Source organism: Primulina huaijiensis, chromosome 6, assembly GCF_012295235.1.
Source record: "Primulina huaijiensis isolate GDHJ02 chromosome 6, ASM1229523v2, whole genome shotgun sequence".
Lineage (NCBI taxonomy): Eukaryota > Viridiplantae > Streptophyta > Magnoliopsida > Lamiales > Gesneriaceae > Primulina > Primulina huaijiensis.
The window spans coordinates 21,034,071-21,061,103 of NC_133311.1; the positions used below are offsets into that span (position 1 = coordinate 21,034,071).

General features: G+C 35.0%; 4 protein-coding genes across 8 annotated transcripts; 3 read left to right on the plus strand and 1 right to left on the minus strand.

Moving 5' to 3' along the window:
* Positions 1-1,348: 1,348 nt before the first annotated feature.
* LOC140978201 (transcription factor GTE12-like) lies at positions 1,349-5,916 on the plus strand. 5 transcript variants are annotated; one of them, XM_073443055.1, is made up of 11 exons: positions 1,349-1,566; positions 2,303-3,344; positions 3,560-3,623; positions 3,761-3,838; positions 3,920-3,966; positions 4,042-4,102; positions 4,204-4,260; positions 4,662-4,777; positions 4,892-4,958; positions 5,235-5,332; positions 5,438-5,916. In XM_073443055.1, the coding sequence occupies exons 2-11, from the start codon at positions 2,391-2,393 to the stop codon at positions 5,669-5,671; spliced, it is 1,776 nt and encodes a 591-aa protein (XP_073299156.1). In that variant the 5' UTR covers positions 1,349-1,566; positions 2,303-2,390; the 3' UTR covers positions 5,672-5,916. The 5 variants fall into 5 exon arrangements, with proteins under 5 accessions (XP_073299156.1, XP_073299160.1, XP_073299157.1 ...); XM_073443059.1 differs by having other exon boundaries at positions 3,563-3,623; XM_073443056.1 differs by having other exon boundaries at positions 1,362-1,570.
* A 219-nt stretch (positions 5,917-6,135) lies between these two features.
* Positions 6,136-8,858, minus strand: LOC140978688 (protopine O-dealkylase-like). The gene is made up of 4 exons (XM_073443887.1): positions 8,435-8,858; positions 8,100-8,347; positions 7,384-7,708; positions 6,136-6,545 (listed from the first exon to the last, which is right to left on the minus strand). Exons 1-4 carry the CDS (start codon positions 8,654-8,656, stop codon positions 6,294-6,296), a joined length of 1,047 nt encoding a protein of 348 aa, XP_073299988.1. The 5' UTR covers positions 8,657-8,858; the 3' UTR covers positions 6,136-6,293.
* Positions 8,859-14,597: 5,739 nt separating this feature from the next.
* On the plus strand, positions 14,598-19,953 carry LOC140979181 (uncharacterized). The gene is made up of 8 exons (XM_073444515.1): positions 14,598-14,737; positions 16,461-16,752; positions 17,446-17,540; positions 17,719-17,803; positions 17,902-18,426; positions 18,781-19,025; positions 19,627-19,722; positions 19,825-19,953. Exons 2-8 carry the CDS (start codon positions 16,584-16,586, stop codon positions 19,951-19,953), a joined length of 1,344 nt encoding a protein of 447 aa, XP_073300616.1. The 5' UTR covers positions 14,598-14,737; positions 16,461-16,583.
* A 1,425-nt stretch (positions 19,954-21,378) lies between these two features.
* Positions 21,379-26,917, plus strand: LOC140978203 (uncharacterized). The gene is given in 8 exon segments (XM_073443060.1): positions 21,379-21,397; positions 23,239-23,412; positions 24,106-24,200; positions 24,379-24,463; positions 24,562-24,913; positions 24,915-25,075; positions 25,430-25,767; positions 26,587-26,917. Coding segments are annotated over 7 exon segments (1,359 nt in total). The 5' UTR covers positions 21,379-21,397; positions 23,239-23,243; the 3' UTR covers positions 26,746-26,917.
* Positions 26,918-27,033: the final 116 nt, after the last annotated feature.

A 27,033-nucleotide genomic window follows, 5' to 3' on the forward strand; every position in this document is an offset into this window, starting at 1 on the left:
AATTGCTTTTGAACGAGAACACCTGGTATTTATAAGCGAATAAATTATGATGACCTCATAGTCCTAAGACATTTTGTAGTATATTCGACATCATGAATTCCGCGTTTCGGAATACCCTGATTTTACCCTTATCTACATGTTGCAGGGGAATGGACGCACTATTGACTATCATGATTTCTTGATCAAGGTACCGTATTACAATCGTTAACTCTCGTGCTTTTCCGAAAAAATACGATAAATAAGCTAATGGTATCATCTTCCAATTATTTTGTTAACTTTGTTAGCTCGGTCCCGAGTACGACCATTTGTACTTCCTATCCGGGATTGTCGAGGTGGGTGGACATAGTTGAACATAGCATTTTCCGGAAAAGATGGGAGGAGCAATGCAAGTTTCATTCATGACAATCTCAGGCTGATGTAGAATTTGTTGTTGGTCTTCTCGTGTGAGACGGGTCAGAAAGAGTGAACTTCATATGATTGTAAAGTCAAAAATGAGAGAGCGACGAAGAGTTTCGAAAGGGAACTTTCTTTTAATTCAAATTGGTCCCCAAATACTATAACAAATGCGCCTTCCCCCTTATCTGCTCTACCTCATACTTCAGTCTTCCACCAAGATTGCCATAATCAACTCAGGAAACCAGTGAGCACTTCCCTTCAGGTATTGTCATACCTCTCATAGAGCTCGGCTCATCGTGCTGTTTTGCTTTGTCTGGGTCTTGGAGGCGCTTGATAAATATCTGAGACATCACTTTTAAGCCTGCTTGATTTAAGATCATTTTAGGATGAGTGATCCCTTGAAAAATATGTTAAAGTACGTGTGCTTGAGAACATAAACACGTTAGAAAGACTCGTGTTGATACAGTGTTGACAATTATCGAATCTGGAACGTTATATTCATATTCTATCAAGATTTTAAAATTTTTTTTAAAATACCCTAATGTATACGTTTTTTAATATAACTATTTTTACACACAAAAAAAAAGAAAAAAATTGGTGAATTTGCTTTAAAAATTTTTAAAGATCGTTGTCTAGATAACAATATCAGGGAAAATTTTATTTTGAAAAATTAGTATCACATCAGCACTTCTGATAAAAAAAATAACCAAAATAGTGAAGATACGAAACTAACATTGAAATTTGATAACATGTATAACCAAAATCACAAATAACCAAATGTACACCCAAAAAATATCATTTTCCCAAAATATTTATTCAATTAACCGAACAAATTCTTGGTTTTCATTTACTCTACTGCCGTCCGCCCAATCCCCGTCTTACGCGCTTAAGGGCAACAATTCCCATCCTATCCTCGGGACAAATTTGTCATTTCATGAAACTAAAATCGGCCTATTAAAAAACAAAGATGCGTCGAGTTCGAAGCAAATAGATTGGGGGACGAGGGAGGGAGTGAAACCCTAAAACCCCTCGCCTCTTCGTTCGCGCTACTCCCAATCCTTCTAACACTCGATCTTTTTGTCTTTCGAAAGCCAGTTTTATTCTTTTTTATATGCGTTTGATCTTTCAACATTGGAAGCTTACGTTCTCAAAGTCGCGATTTCGTATTGGGTAAGTATGCTCAACTTCAAGGAACCCTGGTTTGCTTCTTGTTCTTTATTTTTCTCATTTAATTTGGGTTCATGAAAATTCTGGTTTTTGTCTATTGTGGCAGCGTTTATATTCAATATGTGGATGTGAAGTATTTTTACGTGTTTACTGGATTTAAAATTTTATGTTTCCGAATGGGGGGTGAGTTTGTTTTTTTATATCGGTGACTTTATTAAACTCGATTTGTTCCTAAAACCGTTTATTCGTTTGTGATTATTATTATACACGATGTTCTGATTCTTACATCTTGCAAGCGTAATTGTGGGATAACTTTCCTAGATTTTATTCTATTGATTAGTTGCAGTCTCTTCTTTTCTTGTACTTGTCGATAATTTTACAGTTGTTAGTATGTTCCGTTGTACTTTTACCTGCTCTGGTGTACCCTTCATCCGATTTTACTCTGACCTTTGTCACGTGTTGCTGTAAATTTTATAATAAAGAAATTTGACTAAACTATTCCTGTTGGCAGAAACTATTTTATTTCTCAGCGATGTCTCTGTGCTACAAGCAAGTTATTCTAAATGGTTTTTGGAGGCTGAAATTATTTACTCTAGTCTGTAACTTGTAGCTCTAGGTTTCAGCATTTCTATGTTATGGCTACTTGCTAGTGTTGTCAATTTGCCATTTATTGCATACATGTACGTTGCATTGCTGTTATCAAATCAGTATCAATGTATCTTTTTCCCTGTATGTGAAGTGCTTTGCTGGGGAAAGTTGGCATGGTGGCTGTGAATGACCATTACAATCTGATCCACTCCCTGTATCAACTATTTTAGTTTTACAAGATGACAGCTCTGGATAACTCGGTGAAAAGCAGATTGAAGTTTAAAATAACTTCCAAAGGAATAAGGGATGAATCAAATGTGAAACCATGCCAAAACATCATTAAGTTTGTGGTAACCAATGGTCACAAAAGTGGCCACCGAGTTACTGTGGTCAAAGATAAGCTATCGGACTTGGATATTTCAGTTAGATCATGTACGCTGGTAGACTGTAATAAGCGAAGGGCTGACACTCGTCTTGATGGTCAAAGGGTGAAAAGGCAGAAGATGGACCATAATGTGAAGCAGCAGTGTACTAACATTTTGAAAACATTGTTGATTCATCGATTGGGATGTCATTTTAGCAAACCTGTTGATCCAGTGGAATTGAATATACCTGATTATTTATCAATAATCACCAAGCCTATGGATTTAGGAACGATAAAGCGCAAACTAGAGGGTGAATCATACTATGGAGCACAAGACTTTGCTGCTGATGTTAGGTTGACCTTTTCCAATGCAATGTTGTATAATCCTCCTGGAAACTGTTTCCATTCATTCGCGAAAGAATTAGTTGGAATTTTTAACAAGAGGTGGAAACTAATAGAGGCCAAATTAAAGAGTGAGAGCAGAAACGTTGAAAACTTTTTTGTTGATGAAAGAAATGTCCAAGATTCTGACTGGACCGCAAAAGATAATGGGCTAGACGCACACAAAATCGGCCTCAACAAAGTTTCTTCACTTGTTAATGTTGTCGCCAAAAGGCCTATGTCATTGGAGGAAAAGCAAAAGCTTAGATTAGAGTTTCTGGAGTTATCAAGCAGAGAGATGACCGGAAATTTGAGAGCTGTGTTCCAAAAGTTTGGTTTGACAATAAACAAAGAAAGGATTGCTTCCTTTTTTGATGCAGCTGAGGATGAAACTTTATGGAAGTTGAAAAAAGCAGTAAATTGTTTTCAGGATACAAGAGTTGATAAGGTAAGATAAATTTTATGGAGGAAGGTAATTATTACTGTTGCTGTGTGAAAGTAACTTTCTTTTGGTGTCCATTTTGCATGCTGTGGTAATTGACACAACCTTAAACATTTGCTTGTTTACACCACTTTTTTTGTTATAGGTCATTATGCTTCTATCTCACTTGAGTTTTATCTGTACTATTTGAGTGATATTCTGTGGTTCTGTGTTTATTGAAGCAGGTCAAACCTGCCAAAATAGAAAAAAGTGGGCGCCTAATACTGAATAAAGCTACCGTGAAAGGTACTGAGTAGCGTAGAAAAGAGTCTTCTTTTTAGCTCTTCTTTAGAGCTAATTAGCCATCTCTTAAAGGCACAGAAACTGTTGTAAAATTTCTTTTGCTTGTGTGAATCACAAACAATCGATCAATTCTATTGCAGCCAAATGTTCTGCATGTGCTACCTTGCCATGCCATTGCAGGCGGCTGAAAGTAGCTTCAGCTCTGTCAATTTCTAATGGTCAGTTCTATTGTTATTTTTACTATTTCATGTACACCTAAAATTTGGTAGTCAAACAACTCATTGTATTTTGTCTTGTAGAGATAACGTTGCATAGATTTTCGGAACTTGATAGTTATGATCAACCTGTAAGTATCATCGACTCTGGTATTTAGCGTGCATCCCATGAAAAGTGGTTGATGCAACTTTGCTTAATATATCAGGATGGCGAGGTGAAATATCCCATGGAATCTCACTCAAGCAAACTAAACCCAGGTTTTGGTGGTGAGAGCATTTTTTCCTTTAGTATATTATATCTCCACATGAATGGCACTGGTATTTTTGCCATGATATGCTGTGATTCAAGATCTTGTATAAATTTGCAGGAAGCAGCCCCCACGGCCACGTCTCAACCCCTGCTTCAGCTGATGTTTGTGGTGAAGGTAGTTTGTCTTATGAATATGTGGTCTATATTCCAATAATGTGGCAGGACTCCAACTTGTGAATGATATGGCAGGACTCAACTTGTCTATCACATCTTGTGTTAATTTGACGAGGAAATGATAACCTGTGCAAAAATTTTCTTTAGTTGAGTTTGATCGTGGGGGAGAAACCTTAAAAATATTTATTTCTTGAGCATTTCTGTGGAATGAGACAAATACTTTACAGTGTTTCACTGTTAAAGTATGTTACCTAAAACATGTGACATCTGAGTGCATGCACATGCTATGGATAATTTATTTGTGACTCCTTTTTACTTAGTTTGTTCCAGACATGTATTTATGAGTTTCATGGTTACGGTTCTTAACTTCCTATTGTAACTCTGAATTTGAATTGTTTCTAGGATGGACGTCATTAAATTTCCAAATGTCTCCAAAGAAGGCTTTGCGTGCTGCAATGCTAAAAACTCGCTTTGCCGATACTATCTTCCGGGCTACTCATCAGTCTCTACCAGATCATGTAACTGCTTATTTCTAGTCTTAGATGTTTTGATTATTGATGTTAATTTGCGACGTATTGGTTGATTGAGCAGTTTGAATTAATCACTTATATGTTGCTTATGACATTTTCTAGGGTGAGAAGTCAGACCCTGTAAGGATGCAACAAGAAAAAGAGAGAATGGAAAGGCAACAACGTGAAGGTGGTCAGAACTTCTTTATCAAACTATGATTTTGCATATGTGCACATCCAAGTAAATGTTACCTTGACATTGTTTAACTTGCGATGGATTTTCCTCTTGATGTTTAATAATGATTTATGAAACTTTTTAATTTGGAGCAGAAGTTACTAATGAGATTAAGTTAAATGATTGCTTCATCTGTATCTTTTGTACAAACCTACGTCTAATATGTGGTCCTTTTATTGTTTAATAATTAATAATATATTTCAAATTTACGAGAAGTTATGTGATTTGCAGAGAAGACCAGAATTGAAGCAGAAATCAAAGCCGTTGAAGAAGCATCAAGAATGAGACGGGAGAAAGAAAGAGAAGCTGCTAGGATGGCAATGCAAAAGGTTTTATTTATTTTATTCCCCTACAGCCTATTTACCCAATCCACTTATGTCAATAGGAATGGTTGTAACTTTGATTCATTGATATATTGGGAGTCGTTTTTGCAGATGGAAAAAACGGTTGAAATAAATGAAAATCAAGAGGTTTTGAATTACCTAGAGATGTTAAGCCGTGATTCCCCATCTGATTTTCTTGATGGAGAGGGGTCCGAGGGATCATTGGGAATCAGTCGTCACTCTGGAAACTTTCTGGAGCGTCTTGGCTTGTACATAAAGGACGATTATCGGGGAGAAGAAGATGATGAAATTTTGAGCGGGGAAGAGGGGGAGATTCTCTCTTAGGATGTGCGTGCGGGTGTATGCCTTCTGACTCTAGCTTTAACTTACTTGTTTATACCTTAAAATAGCGTAGTATTTGACAGTAATAGGTGCATCTCGTGTAATATTTCAAATTTTATTCCTGTTTTATGGGCGATTTACGTACTTCCGCAGTCATAATAAAAAAAAAAAAAAAAAAGGAACTGATACTGGTAATAACATTTGCTCGAGTTTATTTGATCCATTGGTGGAATCGATGTTGCTTTCTAGTAATTGAAGAAGCTTTTCAAATTTTTATGATCAGCTCATAGAAACTCATTGGTGGATTTTGAACATTATTTATCCAATTTTTTTTTAAAGAAAATAAAAGTTTAATTCCTTTATATATATGTATATACTCGATTTAATTATCTGCCTGCTTCGCGCATGACAAACCAATGGAGGAAATGTGTGTGTATATACTCGATTTAATTCAATGTGTTGTCAAATATTTCAAGTTACTAAATAAATTTCTTTTTTGGTTTCGGAGCACAAAAAAAGAGAAGAAAAGTAAAAAAAGATGAGGTTTGTGTTAGTTTTTTTTTTACCAAACCTTGACAACCGAAGTAAACAGACATGTCTCATGCTAAAATACAAATGAGTAGAGTTAATTCCTCCGTGCTTTCATGTATTGGAGGAATGTTTTTCCATTGAGCCTCTGTGAGAAGAAATCTTTAACGTATTGCTCCATGATCATGCGCCTATACAACGGGGGTTGATCAACTCGTACTACGGAAGGCGACGGCCCTACTTCTGCTTCGAATTTTGGGTTGAAGAACATGGCAAACGAGATCCTCTCTTTTTCCGAGTTCACTATTGCTCTATGCTCGATGCTCTTGTATAAACCATTGCTTAATATCTGCAGTTCACGCATAAATGTCATTATGTATGTAGCATCATATATATGTTAAGATAATTCAATTCCTATATCATTACTTATAAATGATGGATTTGGATTTTAGACAAAATCTTTTTTAAAATCAACTTATTTCAGTTGTGTTTATCACTTAAATTTGTTCAAATGTTGTATTTGACAGAGATATCTGATGTAGATCTAGCGTCAATCCAAGATCTATGATAGCTATTTATATCATCATACAATATCTTGATCACCAATTAAATATAATCGTTGTTACGTGAGTATTACGAGAACACCTACAACAAACACAAGAATCCTTTTTTTGCAACCATATGAGATATGGAAGGAGGAGAATTTTAGTGGTTGAAGTTTTGGTATGTTTCATATGGTTGCCTACAAATCCTTTTTTACATATGGACTCAACCATATTAAATAAGATATTGACATGTTTCAAACTCTTGTAAGTCCATGGGTCTACCTCTTTTGGATCATGTAATCACAGCTCTCGTGATAGTCCATTAACATTTACTCACAAAACTATCCACACTTTGTTGTGGAGAATGTACCTTCCCAGTCTCAAACCCAAGACTTCTGTCCATGCCATAAGTACTTGGCTTAAAAAGAACTGACACCAATTGAGCCATATAATTAGGTCAAATCCCACAGGAATGACTGAATCCATCAGTATTGAATATAAAATATACAATCCAAATTAAGGGTTTTTTCCAGTCAAACATATGAAATGCAATAACAGTCTCAAGAATCGCTGGAGGCGCAGTTACTTCCCGTTCATTATAAATTTAGATCTGGTAAAAATAAGGGGGGAAAAAGGACAAACCTCGGATACGTCTCCTAAATTAACAACAAAGGCATTTGGAAGGAACCGGACAGGCAACCAAACTCCATCCTTTTTAACTTGGAATCCCTCCACACCATTGACTTGAAGGAGAATAGTGACTCCGCTGGCGTCCGAGTGTGGCGTCAGCCCGATGACCTTGTTAGGCTCCGGACATGGTGGATAGTAAGTCATTCTCATTGCTTGCATTCCATTTTCAAACATGTTCTCCACTTCTGTGTACTCAATTTTCAGGGCTTCTGCTATCAATCCAAATATGGCCATGGAAAGTTTTTGTAACTCTGATATGTAACTCTCTATGGTCTCCCTACAAATTTTGTATAATGATATATCATGGATCGCATGTATTCTGGTAAGAGGGAAAATATGATTCTATGCAAACGAAACACTTGTTGCTGAATCAACAAGCTCATCTTTGCTACTTATTCATACTCAACGCCTCACGATACACTATAATTTGTCGATGATACAATTACTATATATAATAACTCCGGCGACCTGAATCCGCCCTTTTTGGACCTCCGGGGAGGTTTGACGGCCCTCTGTACAAGTTCCTGTTACATGTTACCTTCTAGACAATACCTTTTCATTGATTCGATATTGATTTTGAGACACTATTATTGATTACTCATGGTTGAATAAATCAAAGGTAAAATTCTCATAAAGATTATAGGGATGCTAGTACATATGAAACATACCTGAGGGGTGAAGGAAGCTGAGGAAAGAGATGAGATTTCCTTCTATTAATGGGGTTGGTGGTGATGTATAATCTGTCTGCCCAATCAACCTTGTGTCCCTCAGATAAAATGATAGTGTTCCCATACCCCTCAAAATCCCCGTCTCTTACCTTATAGCTCAACCTTTCCTCCACCGGAAGTTTATAAAACTCTTGAATCTCGTGCTTTAGCTTCTCCACCATTGAACAGTCCACACCATGGTTCACCAACTGCATGCAATTCACTTTGCTTTTCCAATAATTTTCTACGATATTATTACTAATAAACCTCTATCATCATGTGGAAAATACAGTTACCTGGAAGATTCCCCATTCTTTGCAGGTCGAGTGGAACCTCTCGAGTTCGAAATTCTTGGTCTCTGCACAAAGCAGGCTGCTCAAATCGACTACAGGGATTACCGAGGAAGAACCCCCGCTGTCCGACGAATCTGGAACGTTACAAGGTTCTTGGTCGACGAGGAAACGCGTGGGGATCTCCGAAATGGGCTCTTTAACCATTTCTTGAACACTGAAACCCATTTCGGCGTTTAACCTTAATTCTGCAATGAAACCAGCTTGGTTGCTGGTTCTTATAGATGTGCGCGGTGACTACCAAAACTTTGTCCACTCCGAAATATAACATGACGTGAAATTATTCGAGTTTTCACAATTTCCATTCTAGACTACTTCCCTTGTTCCCATTCGCCCCCGCAATGCCATGTTTTAATTAAAAAAATAAACCGAGTTTAGTCTTACTTTTTGCCTACTTTTAAGTCGATTATTATTTATTATATTAGATTGGCTTGGGTCGGATTTTCGATCGAACTCATACAACTCTATATCGACAAAGATTTATGTCGGTATACCGCAAGATGTCAAATCTGTCTATTCTCTTTTAATACATTTATAAATTTATTTTGAGAAACATTTATAAATTTATTTTGAGAAACATAGATGTCCTTTTGATATACATTTATAAATTTATTTTGAGAAACATTAAATGTATATATATAATATCAATGGTGTGTATTTCTGTAACGAACATGGGCTATCTCGATCTTGGATTCCCTTAAGGGGTTTTTGTCCTCACAGGCTTTCCCATAGGCCATTACTCATAGGACTTCTCCAGCTCAGGAATTTTTACCTTCACTGAATTCGAACTCAAGACCGTCTGGACATGATCGAGATAGCTCATGTTCGTTACAATTTCACCAATTTTACTTTATCGATGTTCACGTAAGTGTGTATGATAGGTATGGAACAGATCAAAACAATAAATATATATATTCATGAAAAATGAGAATCGTGTACGTAATAATGGGTTGAAATATAGATAAGAATGAGACGTATAATGACATGAATGTTGCATTTTGAATTATTGATTTTAAATATAAAGTAATATTTGGATTGGAAGTCTGAAACATTTAAAGTGGAGCTCCAAACAGGGCATGTGGGAGTCGAATAGAGCAAACCCCACTCGGAAAAATTCATCTCAATAATTCTTCAAATGGACAATTGTATCTCAAAAGAAAAACAATCCGTCTAGCTATGTTGTCATGATATTTACTCATCTAGTGCTCAGATATTTGTACTCGGATATTTTTAAAATATGATTGAATATGTAAACGATCTTACATATTTATCTTTGTAAGATGAGTCGTCATTATTCATATTCACAGAGAAAAATAATATTTTTAACATAAAAAATAATATTTCTCATGAGTCACATCGATTTGAAGATTTGTCTCACAAAATTGACTCCTAACATATTTTCACATGAGTTTTTGTTAATATAATTTACATTACGTACATTCAACCAATTCCATTCCTTGAGGTTGCATTTGGTTTTATGAATTTGAAAGTTAAGTACTTCAAATCCACTGGTTTGTTTGAGTAAATACTTTAATTTCACGGTGGATTTTAAATTATTAACTACCTTAGTTTCCCAAATCCTATCAACATGCCGACCAAATATCTGAAGAAATTGGAGTATGGGGCCAGTTCCCGTTCAATACACATAAATGGAATCAAGGACGGAGCTATCCCAAAGGTTGAGATGGATTCCGACTCGAAGTCGATTTTTCCAAACATATAATATTTTTAATATAAATTTTTATCTGAATAATAAACATGATAAAAATTATTTAATTTAGTTCATGCTAAAAAAAATATTATTAAGTGCGTGTTTTGGTTTTTAAGTATAGCCTGATAATAAAATTATTAGATTAAATTTGATTTGATTTGAATTAATAAATGAAGGGATATAATTATATAGAAAGTTGGCTCACGTGGGTAAAGTGAAGACGCATTCGCCTACCGCACGTGCAACGTGTGCATTATTTTTATCAATACTGGTCCCCTTCTCAATAATAAACGCGGAATTGAATATTTTAAACACGTGATTAATAAGTATTGCATTATACATACACATATATAAAAATCTTTTTTTTTAATCCTTAAACTTTGGGGTTTATTCGATTTTTTATTATAAATTTCGTATAAAATATAATAATTAATTATGGATAATAACATATTTTATAATAATTAATCTAACTACATTTAAATTAATTGTTGAAACTATAATTAATTCATATAATAAGGAAATGGATCCGTGTAATCATTAAATGGGTTTAAGCCCAATAATAGGCCCATATTGATCTTGAGAATTCACATAAAAAGATCGAGTTATTTTCTCTATTGCAAGGCATATTCTTATTTTATGCTCGATAAGCTTTATAGTTTTCCAAGTACATACTTTGATGTGATCATTTATTTGAGCATAGAAGAGTTTTCACCGGATCTTCTAACGTTCTTCATGATTTTCAGTCGTGGTCCAGATTATGTTTTTTTTTTTTCATTAAATTAAAGTATGGATTTTAATTTAATCTGAATTGCAAGGTTAGAAGAACGATCGAACTACAACAAATGCAGACAATGTGAAGCTGAAATCGAAGGCTATATATAACCTACTTTTTAGCTATTCTAGAATCCAATTGAGTTGCCTCATCGCCAACTTGTAGTAGTTTCTGCAATTATGATTTATTTTTTAATGATATAATTTGAATTTTATCTTTTAATTTATCTTTATTTGTGAATTATTTTGCCGTTGCACAGTGAATTTCTGCAACGATAATTTATTCTTTTTAACTATCAAATTTATGTGAATTGTTTTTTATGTTGTTTAAACTTATATTCTAATATATAGAGTAAAACATATGTTGTTTTTGTTGGGGAAAATGTGAATGAGATAGTGTATTAGACGACTTAAGAGGAGTTGGATTGGATCTCTATTAATTGTTAACAGAGAGATTACGGAAGAGGCCGAAATGGGTAAATATTACCAGACATTAAGATTAATTTAGCGGCCCAAAAGTAAGAGAGACGATTTTGAGAAAAATGACAAACAAGAAGGACCAAAAATGGGTATTAACCCGAACTTTAAGTTATATTTATTTTTTTAATTATTTTTTGTCTTGTGGAATATAGTGTTAAATTTATAATCTAGCTTCTTGAGCAAACGGCGTTTGATTGGTGTAACACTTAATTAAATTGATGTTGTCTATATGAATAAATAATACACAAATATTATTTTCTCTGCATATCTACATAAATATTTATTTTTTCACCTCTTGGATTTCTATAGGTCATATATCACTATGATTATTAGTAATAAAAAATGATTCTCATTACAAAAAATGGCGTGATAAAAATATAAACCATTAGCAGCTCTATACTGTCTTTTTTTTAAAAAAAAAAAAATCTAAAATTTTATATTACGTACTATTTAGTTTCAATTATTAAAATTTTAATATTTGTTATTTTTTCATTTTTCAGAATTTGATTGTTATATAATTTGTTATTGATGAAGTAGTACTGGAAACTTTTTATCATTCTAGTCAGGCGAAAAAATTTGGTTCTTTGCTTCACTCGATCCATTTCATGCTGATCCATGCATCAATGAATACATTCTTGTCTGTGTTCTTTTGTGAACTCATAAGTTTATAAAGCTCTTGTGTGGTGATTTCTTGGTCATATGATGCAGATTTCAATGTACTAGCTAGCATCGGATTTCCTTGGAGTTTTATGAATTCGTTCAGCAATATCTAATGTGTGAAGCTGTTTTAATCTTGTGTTTCACTGTATTCAATCAATAAAATATGGTAGGATTTTTTTATGTAAACCACCAAGAATATATCGAGAGTTATAATCTTTTGAGGGCAAGGGAGGAAGAAGAAATTGGTCCAGTAGATAGCATTTCAAGTCTCCATTCTGTGGAGAGGTTGAAAAATGAAGGGTGTTGAAGAGAACTCTGTGTTGGAGGAGGGAAATATTGTTCTAGCTAGCCGAAAAGGAATCCGGCTGCAGTAATGGAACCAATGAGCTTGTTGATCCAGGGCTTATGATGAATCTAAGCCTGAGAGATCTAGCAGTAGCATTAGTTCATATGATGAGTCTCGTGGTTTTGAAAAAATTAAATCCATCACAAGCTATGTTCCAGCGAATCGATTCATGTAAAGAAGAAGACACTACTATATCTGAATTTCATCCCGCTGTTGACTTGGAGGAGAATTTGATTCTGAAGCAGAATGGACAAGTAAATATGAGTTCTCGAAATGACAGCTCTGTGGCTTCTCTTTTAGTTGATTCAGCACGCAAGAAAAACGGAGAGAAAGGAGAGAGCTGTGTCGAGCGGAAAGCTAGCATTTCAGAGGACTCCTCTTCTGAGATGGAGAATGATGCAGTTCAATCTTTTGATGACTCACATTAAGTAAACATAGAGGACTCGCTAGTTTTTGGCTACCAACTTTTTTTGGTAAAAAAATTATATATTCCATCTTCAATGTTGGCAGCCATTGTTAACTCCGCGACAACCAACTCAAACTACGTCCTGGAAGAGTTGCTGTGGACTGTTCGCAATATTTACTGGACCTGGAAGATTATCTAAGGTTAGATCCTTTTAAAGTTTCATGGAACAAGAGGTATCAATTGATGTTGTCATGTGGGTAAAGTGGAAGGCCTCAAAGCATTGCATTTTCTACCCATCACAGTTGATGCGCGATACAATTGCTGATCTTCTGTATATATTGGTTGATATACACAAGGTATATGGAGATTTACCAAATCTTCGTCTTTTGGGTGCAGAATCAGAGAGCATCATGAATCCTGAATCCTTGTGATATCGATCGTGCAAAATTCGGACAGGTTTTCGCATAGAAATGTTTACCGTTTTCAGTAGTTTTAGCATGAGCATGAGCATTGAGCGTAGGATAGCACATATATTCCTTTATAATTTGCGATTAGGCTGAAATTTTGAAAAATATATTTTTGTGGAATATGTTGATAATAATTTATTATAAAATTAATTTCAAAAATGAAAAAACTAAAACTGAGATACAATGTTATATAAGATTGCTTTTGGATCTAAGCATTAAGCATATAATAGGTGGAAAATTTTAAATTCTTGAAACTGTAATAACACCTATATATATCTAAAATCTATTCTGATCGTTAATGCACAAGTTAAATTTTGGAAAATGATAAATTCAAAATCTTCTCATATTAAATTCAAGGTCTTGGATGAATCAACATTAGGATTTGGGTCGATAAATTCAAAATCCTTGATTTATTTAGATCATTAAAATTCGAGAGAATTTCAAATTCATTTAATATCAAATTCAACTATTTCAATAGTTTTTTTTTATAGTAGATTTCAATCATATTCAAAATATATTGGATGTAATAATTGCTTCTGTTGGGTAAAGCAATTGAAGCTTGTCATTTCTGCTTCTATACAATTTAGAATATTTGAGTTGCATTGTTATCATCTGCTATATTTTTTTTAGTAAAATAACAAGCTATCGGCCTTACTAAAAAATCACATAATTCATAATCGAGAATGTATTAATTTATAACTAAAAAGGAAAATTGCAAATAGAAACACACACACATATATCTAATATGTGGACATGACATCGTCGATGTTCACATGAATGTCCAGGAGATCCAACTTTTGTGTGTATATAATATACACAAATAAAATATCTTTAATAAATTGATAAAAATACAATAAATATATATTTTGAGAAACATTTAAATGAGCGTGTAGCAATCCCTTGTGACGCATTTTAAAGCCGTGAGGTCTCGAACCAAAGCAGACAATATCACAAGTGGGTTGGGCCGTGACATTTTTAACTACAAATTTTAGTTAATTTTGATATGTTTTTCTAAGTTTTATTTGTGCTTATAATTTATGTACAAATTTAATATAAATTTGTGTTCATATATATAGTTAATATGTATCTATATTGTAGATGTTATATTATTTAGCTTCTTTATTTTTGCCAAAATTTTATTTTCCAAATTATTTTGTTAATTTTCACTCTAAAATATAATAAAATTCAAATATTTAAGGACAAAAATATTTTAATAAAACAATATGAGGATTAAAATATAATTTTCTCCTTTATCGCTGTAGTTGCAGATTATCACGAAAGTAAGTATACTTATCCAGCACGCAGCCTCTGGGTATAAATACGCGCATGCAAACCAATTTCTACAGGGGGAAAGCGCGTTGAGAGAGAGAGAGAGAGAGAAGGGGGGAGGAGACTTGGTGTTCCACAGGTAAACTGGCAGGCAATATCAAACTTTGATCGTGCTAAAGAAGTATGTGTTTCGCTGCACACCAGACAATTTACTTGCATATACACTCATGAAGTGAAAACGATTTTTGTGTGCGTTGCTGTGATCATTGAGTTCTGGGTCGCGAGTGTTGAATTCCTGTATGCTGATGTTTTAGTTGCTCGGGGTTTGAATTGTGGAGTAAGTGTGAATTGTGGATTTCTATGTTTTATCGACTTAACTGTTTGTTATGGGGGAAGTGTTTGGATGGGTTGACTTCCATTTTCTCGGGGTTTCTTGAATAGTTTGGGTTATATGGGAAAGATCTTTGACGGTTTTACGGGTTTGCTTCGTGTTATTGTGCTTTGCGAATTCTGATTTTTCGATTATGGTTTTGTCACCGGATTGAAAGACATTTAATTTCTCGTTTTGTTATTAATTTCAAATTTATTCTTCGTGAATAAAGTCCTTGCTTGAGTTGGATTGACTTCTTTTCCTTGGGGGTTTTCTTGAATAATTTGGGTTCTCTTGGAAGGAACTCGAAATTTTTTACTGCTGTGCTTTAGATTCTTATGCTTTCTGGCGGAAACTTTTGGGTTTCCGGCTAGATAGGTTAGGGGTGTTCTCTTATTTTACGTGAAGATTGTACTAGTTATTCGAGTCAAAGATACGGTCCAAAGTGGGTGAAAACATGTACATTGTAGACTTTTTTGCTTATCGCCTTTATTTAACACTGTGATGTCCTTCAGATCTAACTGAATATTTCATGGGTCTCTGTTTGATTTGAAAGTAATCAACCTAGATATTTCTTCATTTCCCTTCAGCTAATGACGGTCGGAAGTAGGTAATATTCTGTTTTTGATACAGCGTAAATTGTTACTGTAATTGTGAGTTATCCACAAGCTCGCAATGTTGATTTTTTTTTAAGTTTTACCTACTATATCAGATAATTTCATTCGTACTTGGGCTGATTAATTTTTTTTTTGGAACAAAATAATTTTTTAATGCATCTAAATGTTGACCTGGCATGTTTTGCACTTGAAGAGCTGCAGATTTTGAATGCTAACACAGCTGAAACAAAATCCTTTCTCGTTTTTCACCCTTGTTTTCTGAAATTTGCTGATGATTTGGAAGATTTAGTGACAAGTGATGTCTTGACTATAAGGATTCGAAAGCTATATAAGGTCATGCGTAGGCATGCTGACCTGCACAACCAATATTTTACCCAATAGACTCACATGAGTAACACCTTCATTATCTGTTACAAAAATAGCTAATCCAAATGACTAGGGTAGTCTTATGTGTAGTATTGAAAATCCATTAATAATTTAACATATTTTCCCCTAAACTGAGTTGGAATGGGATGTTGTTGTCAGATTCTTCGGTACACGAAGTTATTGTCGTGTCCTGACATACTAATCTACCAACACTGGGACTTGAAAGGTAGTTTCTTTGTGTTAAAGAGTTTGCTCTTGTACGTATAGTATTGATTATGAGTCACTAAACTTGTAAACCTTTTTTATATATGTAACCCGATAATCCTTTTTTTTATATTGTAATCTCGTAAGCCTGTTTTTTTATGTGGAACCTCCTAAATCTATTTTTATATTTGTGCTCTTCCTCAAGGGAATCAATCCTGATTGTTCTATTTTCTCTGTCAACTGCCTTATTTATTTGGGTTATATTGTGAAACATCCGTTTATGGAAACTTGTGTTTTCCTTGCAGTCACTTGTTGCTGATCTGATTGTATAGGAAAGTGTTTGTTCCCCTCACAGTCTTCTGTGATTCTTGTTACCTGAAAGGGGGTTTTGATTCAGTATTGCTATACATATCATAAATACAGATCAAATGCCATCATTGAGAATGAAAACCAAGTCAACCACAGGCTGTTTTGCTGAAAAAAATGGTCTCCATGTTTGTCGGAAGTCATGTGTGATATCCGAGAATCCTCTTTCTCCTGCTAGAATTTCTCAAAATGTGGAAGAAGTCGGAACTTATATTCAGAATAGTTTTCGTGGTAAGCATGAGTATATCCTGTATTTTAAGTCTCACTAGACTGTATGGGAGAGGACTTTCATCCACTACCTGCCCCAGACGTGCCATTGCTTGTTATTCGATCCTCGTCTTTTTCTATGGGGATGTGGGCCGGGTACTAGGATCTCGTATTTCCACAAAAAGCTGTCATTTCTTTGGTCTAAAAAGCTGAATGTCGTTTATAGTTCCAGTTTCACAGCTTTGCTAGCTCTTTTCCAGCTTGGAATTTGTGTCCAACTGGTAACTAATCTTGTATCTGTAGTTTGCCATGAAATAATTATGTGGTGACCATGTATGATTTTTAAAATGGACCTATCTAAAATCAGTTAACATGGGACCACAGCCATTCTGGTGTCTCATACAAATGGCTGGATTCTGTATGTGGTATCACCTGGCTAAGATTTATGGGGCACTGGTTATGTGGAGATTGAAAGGCTGATTTACAAAACACCATGTTGTTTTACTTCCCTTGGCAGTTCTAGTTCTTTTCTGTACTCTGCAATTGCAGACTGTATACCTCCTTTAAGATTCTATCTCTAGCTGATATTTCTATGCTAATTCATGCTATACATGATAAATTATTAAGTAGGCAAGCGGTATATTTGTAAGTCTTGTTACGTATTGGTTTATCACTCAGCTTCTTTTTATGATAAAGTATATGCTCTGGAAATTGCAGGGCCTGGGACCAACCATGATGAATTTTTTGATGTAGAACATTTTTTGCAGAAGCAGCAATTCAATGAACCTGATTCTTCAGCTGCAGATAATTTGGTAAGCACATTCTTTGTTATAATAATTCATTTGTTACCATAAATTTTGCTGTTTCATTAGTGTAGAGATTTGATACAAGCTTCCGAGAAGTCCTCTCAGAGCCTTATTGGTGAAATTCACATAAAGAATTTGCTAATACTAGCCATACACTTAATTATGTTGTATGGAGTACATGCAGGATACTAAACCATCCCCTTGCACGTCAAATGTGGATACGATTTTTTCTTCCATCCTAGAGTCTCTAGATTTCCGCAATGATGAAGGTATATACTACAGTTTTATATCGACCTTTACAATTGGGGGAGCATGCACAACATAAAGTTTATCGATATCATATCTTACTCATCTCATTACTCTGCAGGAATTGACCATCTTTTTGTGCCACAGTTAGATAGCAAAGAAAGTGGTGATGCTACCAGCAGAAACCAATGTGAATCTCAAGCATGCTATGCTTCAGATTTATACATCTCTGAGAGTATTTTTCCTGGTCCATATGTTGAAGTCAATTCTATATTTGACGATAAAACAGACACTATTTCCTGGCTTGATTACAAATGCAAAGAGTCTGGTCTACTTTCTGACGTGGCTGAAGATTATAGGATATTGCCTTTTTTAAAGGATACTTTTGATGTTGGACAGGACCATGATAGCAAAACATCAGGAGAAGCCATCTTAGATGCAGAAAATTCAAATTTATGCGATATTATCCATCAGTTAAGACCTTGCGATCTGGAGGCTGACCTAAATACATGTCATGACCCAGATTATGAGTGCTTTGATCCACAGATGTATATCAGAAATATACCAGGCCAGGCAGATGTGTCTTTGCTTTATTCATCCGATACAAAGGAAACCCGCCGGATCACTTTAGTACTTGACTTGGATGGTAATTGCATTGCCTTAATATTTGTAAGCATAGAACAACGATCATTTTAACTTTACATGAGGTTTTCACTTTTCAAAATTTCATGCATTTTGTGCAACCTTGGCTGGGTACGTTGACAGTTCAATATGAAGTGAAGTGCCTTTTCACGCTTTAAGCTCTAGACTCTAGAGAATGAGTCAATCTTATGAAATCACACAATTTTTAATTATTTGTATTTATGTTCTTTATTGAGTGGTCTAAAAGGTGGATATCCAAATTTCTGCTCAAGTAACTTCCAGGAATCGATCAGTTTCTTTTTTCTGTCTTTTTTTTAAAAAAAAATTGATTTAAGATTTGTTCCTTTAACGTGTACAGAAACACTTGTTCATTCCACGTTGGATTATTGTGAGGATGCCGACTTCACATTTCCCATTTTCTTCAACATGAAAGAGTATACCGTGTATGTGAAAAAAAGGCCTCACCTCGGTGTCTTTCTGAAAAGAGTAGCAGAGATGTTTGATATCATGGTATTCACAGCTAGCCAAAGCATCTATGCCAAACAACTCCTAGATATTCTGGATCCAGAAGGAAAGCTTTTTTCTAAACGGGCGNCCTATGCTGTCAATAAACAAATAGTTCAGTTACTATTTCTATACAAAGTGAAATTTACCCCTATACATGTAGAACAACTAAAGGAGAAGAAAACTTACACCCTTAGGAAGCTCTTGGGATGGAGAACTAAGTTCTAACCTCAAAATGATTAAAGGAATGAAGAAGGAAGCTTTTGGGAGAAAGAAATCTTGTTTCCCTCGAGTTCTTGCTGGTAAAGTGGAGAAGAAATGGTTGGAATGGCTTAGAAATTCGATACTTATCTTTTCTCAAGGCGGCGCTCGAGCGGTCATTTTCTACCGCCCGAGCGCGGAATGTTCTGTAAAATTGCTAGGCTTGAAATGTACCGGCGCTCGGGCGGTAATTTTCTACTTCCCGAGCGCCACCTGTTCTGTCTCTGCGCACTACATCATCAAAGATCGCTCCAGAAACGGCTTTTGCGNTGTGTCGAGCGGAAAGCTAGCATTTCAGAGGACTCCTCTTCTGAGATGGAGAATGATGCAGTTCAATCTTTTGATGACTCACATTAAGTAAACATAGAGGACTCGCTAGTTTTTGGCTACCAACTTTTGTTGGTAAAAAAATTATATATTCCATCTTCAATGTTGGCAGCCATTGTTAACTCCGCGACAACCAACTCAAACTACGTCCTGGAAGAGTTGCTGTGGACTGTTCGCAATATTTACTGGACCTGGAAGATTATCTAAGGTTAGATCCTTTTAAAGTTTCATGGAACAAGAGGTATCAATTGATGTTGTCATGTGGGTAAAGTGGAAGGCCTCAAAGCATTGCATTTTCTACCCATCACAGTTGATGCGCGATACAATTGCTGATCTTCTGTATATATTGGTTGATATACACAAGGTATATGGAGATTTACCAAATCTTCGTCTTTTGGGTGCAGAATCAGAGAGCATCATGAATCCTGAATCCTTGTGATATCGATCGTGCAAAATTCGGACAGGTTTTCGCATAGAAATGTTTACCGTTTTCAGTAGTTTTAGCATGAGCATGAGCATTGAGCGTAGGATAGCACATATATTCCTTTATAATTTGCGATTAGGCTGAAATTTTGAAAAATATATTTTTGTGGAATATGTTGATAATAATTTATTATAAAATTAATTTCAAAAATGAAAAAACTAAAACTGAGATACAATGTTATATAAGATTGCTTTTGGATCTAAGCATTAAGCATATAATAGGTGGAAAATTTTAAATTCTTGAAACTGTAATAACACCTATATATATCTAAAATCTATTCTGATCGTTAATGCACAAGTTAAATTTTGGAAAATGATAAATTCAAAATCTTCTCATATTAAATTCAAGGTCTTGGATGAATCAACATTAGGATTTGGGTCGATAAATTCAAAATCCTTGATTTATTTAGATCATTAAAATTCGAGAGAATTTCAAATTCATTTAATATCAAATTCAACTATTTCAATAGTTTTTTTTTATAGTAGATTTCAATCATATTCAAAATATATTGGATGTAATAATTGCTTCTGTTGGGTAAAGCAATTGAAGCTTGTCATTTCTGCTTCTATACAGTTTAGAATATTTGAGTTGCACTGTTATCATCTGCTATATTTTTTTTAGTAAAATAACAAGCTATCGGCCTTACTAAAAAATCACATAATTCATAATCGAGAATGTATTAATTTATAACTAAAAAGGAAAATTGCAAATAGAAACACACACACATATATCTAATATGTGGACATGACATCGTCGATGTTCACATGAATGTCCAGGAGATCCAACTTTTGTGTGTATATAATATACACAAATAAAATATCTTTAATAAATTGATAAAAATACAATAAATATATATTTTGAGAAACATTTAAATGAGCGTGTAGCAATCCCTTGTGACGCATTTTAAAGCCGTGAGGTCTCGAACCAAAGCAGACAATATCACAAGTGGGTTGGGCCGTGACATTTTTAACTACAAATTTTAGTTAATTTTGATATGTTTTTCTAAGTTTTATTTGTGCTTATAATTTATGTACAAATTTAATATAAATTTGTGTTCATATATATAGTTAATATGTATCTATATTGTAGATGTTATATTATTTAGCTTCTTTATTTTTGCCAAAATTTTATTTTCCAAATTATTTTGTTAATTTTCACTCTAAAATATAATAAAATTCAAATATTTAAGGACAAAAATATTTTAATAAAACAATATGAGGATTAAAATATAATTTTCTCCTTTATCGCTGTAGTTGCAGATTATCACGAAAGTAAGTATACTTATCCAGCACGCAGCCTCTGGGTATAAATACGCGCATGCAAACCAATTTCTACAGGGGGAAAGCGCGTTGAGAGAGAGAGAGAGAGAGAAGGGGGGAGGAGACTTGGTGTTCCACAGGTAAACTGGCAGGCAATATCAAACTTTGATCGTGCTAAAGAAGTATGTGTTTCGCTGCACACCAGACAATTTACTTGCATATACACTCATGAAGTGAAAACGATTTTTGTGTGCGTTGCTGTGATCATTGAGTTCTGGGTCGCGAGTGTTGAATTCCTGTATGCTGATGTTTTAGTTGCTCGGGGTTTGAATTGTGGAGTAAGTGTGAATTGTGGATTTCTATGTTTTATCGACTTAACTGTTTGTTCTGGGGGAAGTGTTTGGATGGGTTGACTTCCATTTTCTCGGGGTTTCTTGAATAGTTTGGGTTATATGGGAAAGATCTTTGACGGTTTTACGGGTTTGCTTCGTGTTATTGTGCTTTGCGAATTCTGATTTTTCGATTAGGGTTTTGTCACCGGATTGAAAGACATTTAATTTCTCGTTTTGTTATTAATTTCAAATTTATTCTTCGTGAATAAAGTCCTTGCTTGAGTTGGATTGACTTCTTTTCCTTGGGGGTTTTCTTGAATAATTTGGGTTCTCTTGGAAGGAACTCGAAATTTTTTACTGCTGTGCTTTAGATTCTTATGCTTTCTGGCGGAAACTTTTGGGTTTCCGGCTAGATAGGTTAGGGGTGTTCTCTTATTTTACGTGAAGATTGTACTAGTTATTCGAGTCAAAGATACGGTCCAAAGTGGGTGAAAACATGTACATTGTAGACTTTTTTGCTTATCGCCTTTATTTAACACTGTGATGTCCTTCAGATCTAACTGAATATTTCATGGGTCTCTGTTTGATTTGAAAGTAATCAACCTAGATATTTCTTCATTTCCCTTCAGCTAATGACGGTCGGAAGTAGGTAATATTCTGTTTTTGATACAGCGTAAATTGTTACTGTAATTGTGAGTTATCCACAAGCTCGCAATGTTGATTTTTTTTTAAGTTTTACCTACTATATCAGATAATTTCATTCGTACTTGGGCTGATTAAATTTTTTTTTGGAACAAAATAATTTTTTAATGCATCTAAATGTTGACCTGGCATGTTTTGCACTTGAAGAGCTGCAGATTTTGAATGCTGACACAGCTGAAACAAAATCCTTTCTCGTTTTTCACCCTTGTTTTCTGAAATTTGCTGATGATTTGGAAGATTTAGTGACAAGTGATGTCTTGACTATAAGGATTCGAAAGCTATATAAGGTCATGCGTAGGCATGCTGACCTGCACAACCAATATTTTACCCAATAGACTCACATGAGTAACACCTTCATTATCTGTTACAAAAATAGCTAATCCAAATGACTAGGGTAGTCTTATGTGTAGTATTGAAAATCCATTAATAATTTAACATATTTTCCCCTAAACTGAGTTGGAATGGGATGTTGTTGTCAGATTCTTCGGTACACGAAGTTATTGTCGTGTCCTGACATACTAATCTACCAACACTGGGACTTGAAAGGTAGTTTCTTTGTGTTAAAGAGTTTGCTCTTGTACGTATAGTATTGATTATGAGTCACTAAACTTGTAAACCTTTTTTATATATGTAACCCGATAATCCTTTTTTTTATATTGTAATCTCGTAAGCCTGTTTTTTTATGTGGAACCTCCTAAATCTATTTTTATATTTGTGCTCTTCCTCAAGGGAATCAATCCTGATTGTTCTATTTTCTCTGTCAACTGCCTTATTTATTTGGGTTATATTGTGAAACATCCGTTTATGGAAACTTGTGTTTTCCTTGCAGTCACTTGTTGCTGATCTGATTGTATAGGAAAGTGTTTGTTCCCCTCACAGTCTTCTGTGATTCTTGTTACCTGAAAGGGGGTTTTGATTCAGTATTGCTATACATATCATAAATACAGATCAAATGCCATCATTGAGAATGAAAACCAAGTCAACCACAGGCTGTTTTGCTGAAAAAAATGGTCTCCATGTTTGTCGGAAGTCATGTGTGATATCCGAGAATCCTCTTTCTCCTGCTAGAATTTCTCAAAATGTGGAAGAAGTCGGAACTTATATTCAGAATAGTTTTCGTGGTAAGCATGAGTATATCCTGTATTTTAAGTCTCACTAGACTGTATGGGAGAGGACTTTCATCCACTACCTGCCCCAGACGTGCCATTGCTTGTTATTCGATCCTCGTCTTTTTCTATGGGGATGTGGGCCGGGTACTAGGATCTCGTATTTCCACAAAAAGCTGTCATTTCTTTGGTCTAAAAAGCTGAATGTCGTTTATAGTTCCAGTTTCACAGCTTTGCTAGCTCTTTTCCAGCTTGGAATTTGTGTCCAACTGGTAACTAATCTTGTATCTGTAGTTTGCCATGAAATAATTATGTGGTGACCATGTATGATTTTTAAAATGGACCTATCTAAAATCAGTTAACATGGGACCACAGCCATTCTGGTGTCTCATACAAATGGCTGGATTCTGTATGTGGTATCACCTGGCTAAGATTTATGGGGCACTGGTTATGTGGAGATTGAAAGGCTGATTTACAAAACACCATGTTGTTTTACTTCCCTTGGCAGTTCTAGTTCTTTTCTGTACTCTGCAATTGCAGACTGTATACCTCCTTTAAGATTCTATCTCTAGCTGATATTTCTATGCTAATTCATGCTATACATGATAAATTATTAAGTAGGCAAGCGGTATATTTGTAAGTCTTGTTACGTATTGGTTTATCACTCAGCTTCTTTTTATGATAAAGTATATGCTCTGGAAATTGCAGGGCCTGGGACCAACCATGATGAATTTTTTGATGTAGAACATTTTTTGCAGAAGCAGCAATTCAATGAACCTGATTCTTCAGCTGCAGATAATTTGGTAAGCACATTCTTTGTTATAATAATTCATTTGTTACCATAAATTTTGCTGTTTCATTAGTGTAGAGATTTGATACAAGCTTCCGAGAAGTCCTCTCAGAGCCTTATTGGTGAAATTCACATAAAGAATTTGCTAATACTAGCCATACACTTAATTATGTTGTATGGAGTACATGCAGGATACTAAACCATCCCCTTGCACGTCAAATGTGGATACGATTTTTTCTTCCATCCTAGAGTCTCTAGATTTCCGCAATGATGAAGGTATATACTACAGTTTTATATCGACCTTTACAATTGGGGGAGCATGCACAACATAAAGTTTATCGATATCATATCTTACTCATCTCATTACTCTGCAGGAATTGACCATCTTTTTGTGCCACAGTTAGATAGCAAAGAAAGTGGTGATGCTACCAGCAGAAACCAATGTGAATCTCAAGCATGCTATGCTTCAGATTTATACATCTGTGAGAGTATTTTTCCTGGTCCATATGTTGAAGGCAATTCTATATTTGACGATAAAACAGACACTATGTCCTGGCTTGATTACAAATGCAAAGAGTCTGGTCTACTTTCTGACGTGGCTGAAGATTATAGGATATTGCCTTTTTTAAAGGATACTTTTGATGTTGGACAGGACCATGATAGCAAAACATCAGGAGAAGCCATCTTAGATGCAGAAAATTCAAATTTATGCGATATTATCCATCAGCGATCTGGAGGCTGACCTAAATACATGTCATGACCCAGATTATGAGTGCTTTGATCCACAGATGTATATCAGAAATATACCAGGCCAGGCAGATGTGTCTTTGCTTTATTCATCCGATACAAAGGAAACCCGCCGGATCACTTTAGTACTTGACTTGGATGGTAATTGCATTGCCTTAATATTTGTAAGCATAGAACAACGATCATTTTAACTTTACATGAGGTTTTCACTTTTCAAAATTTCATGCATTTTGTGCAACCTTGGCTGGGTACGTTGACAGTTCAATATGAAGTGAAGTGCCTTTTCACGCTTTAAGCTCTAGACTCTAGAGAATGAGTCAATCTTATGAAATCACACAATTTTTAATTATTTGTATTTATGTTCTTTATTGAGTGGTCTAAAAGGTGGATATCCAAATTTCTGCTCAAGTAACTTCCAGGAATCGATCAGTTTCTTTTTTCTGTCTTTTTTTTAAAAAAAAATTGATTTAAGATTTGTTCCTTTAACGTGTACAGAAACACTTGTTCATTCCACGTTGGATTATTGTGAGGATGCCGACTTCACATTTCCCATTTTCTTCAACATGAAAGAGTATACCGTGTATGTGAAAAAAAGGCCTCACCTCGGTGTCTTTCTGAAAAGAGTAGCAGAGATGTTTGATATCATGGTATTCACAGCTAGCCAAAGCATCTATGCCAAACAACTCCTAGATATTCTGGATCCAGAAGGAAAGCTTTTTTCTAAACGGGCGTATCGGGAATCATGCATCATTTTAGAGGGAAATTATGTGAAAGACCTCACTGTTTTAGGGGTTGATCTTGCAAAGGTTGCCATAATTGATAACTCCCCACAGGTGGAAACTGTATTCCTTGTTCTTCATTAAATTATTGGCATCTCTTGTTGCATACGGTGCTTGTCTTTGTTTCAGTTCTAACCTTGAAATTTTGATTGAAAAACAATAATTTTTAATACAAAGTTTCAACTTGTCGCCTAGGATCTTTCCCATATGTAGCAACTAATATAGATTTAAATTGTTTAATCAATACTCCTTTGCATTAATTATCTTGTGAGGACACTGAGTGCTCCACATAGGTAGTGCACTCCTACTAGGTAGTATAAAGGGTTATCCTAAGTACAGCGTCTGACATCCTCCCAGATGATTAATATAAATACAAGTTAATGCACTAATTTACCTTACCATATTACTTTATATTAGTAAACATACACTGGGTGAGGATAAACCAACAATATATTGATTCAAATAAAAGTGAGATAAACCAACAAACACATTCCATAATTGAAAATAGGAGCAATTTTATATTGTTTAGTACAAACTGATTACATTTTTACACCAATCCTAAGCCAAACTCGAGAGTCCTTTCCTCCTCCCTCTAACCTTCTTCTCCTCCCTCTTCCGAGCCTGTTTCACCTTGAAGTCACTTTGCTGGGTTAGCTGAGGTTGAATTCTTTAAAAAGCTACATTTTCCTATTTATGAGATTCTTCTGCCATGCTTATAATGTATGAGCATGTATTTGTCATGCCTGCATCATTAACACTTTCGAAGTTTTAAAACAGTTGGCAGGATCCTCCTTAGATGTTAGATCCTAAAGATGTCTAAAGATGTCATAAGTATATCCTTGGCACTGAGCATTATGCTTGTGATGGTTTCAGGTTTTCAAGCTGCAGGTAAATAACGGCATTCCTATTAGGAGTTGGTTTGATGACCCGACAGATTGTGCCCTCATTTCACTCCTTCCATTTTTAGAGACTTTGGTTGATGCGAATGATGTACGGCCCATCATTGCTATGACATTTGGTAACACGGAATAAGGGCTCCTCGTCTATCCTCACTAGTTCTTTAACTACTCTCAGTCTCGTCAACTTTTTAGGAACAGTTTTTGATTTTTTTTGTTTGCTTCCGCTATCTTTTTTGAGTTGATAGAATTTATTTACTGATAAAAGATAATCCTCATTGATTAAACTCATGCACATAATTTCTTCCTACCCATTTGTAAATCTCTCTGGCTGTTTAGGTTAGTTTATGCCAGAAGTTGGGGCCACAAGGTTGCTTTTTTAAAAACTTGTACAGCTATAGACATAGTGCTTCTCGGAATGTGT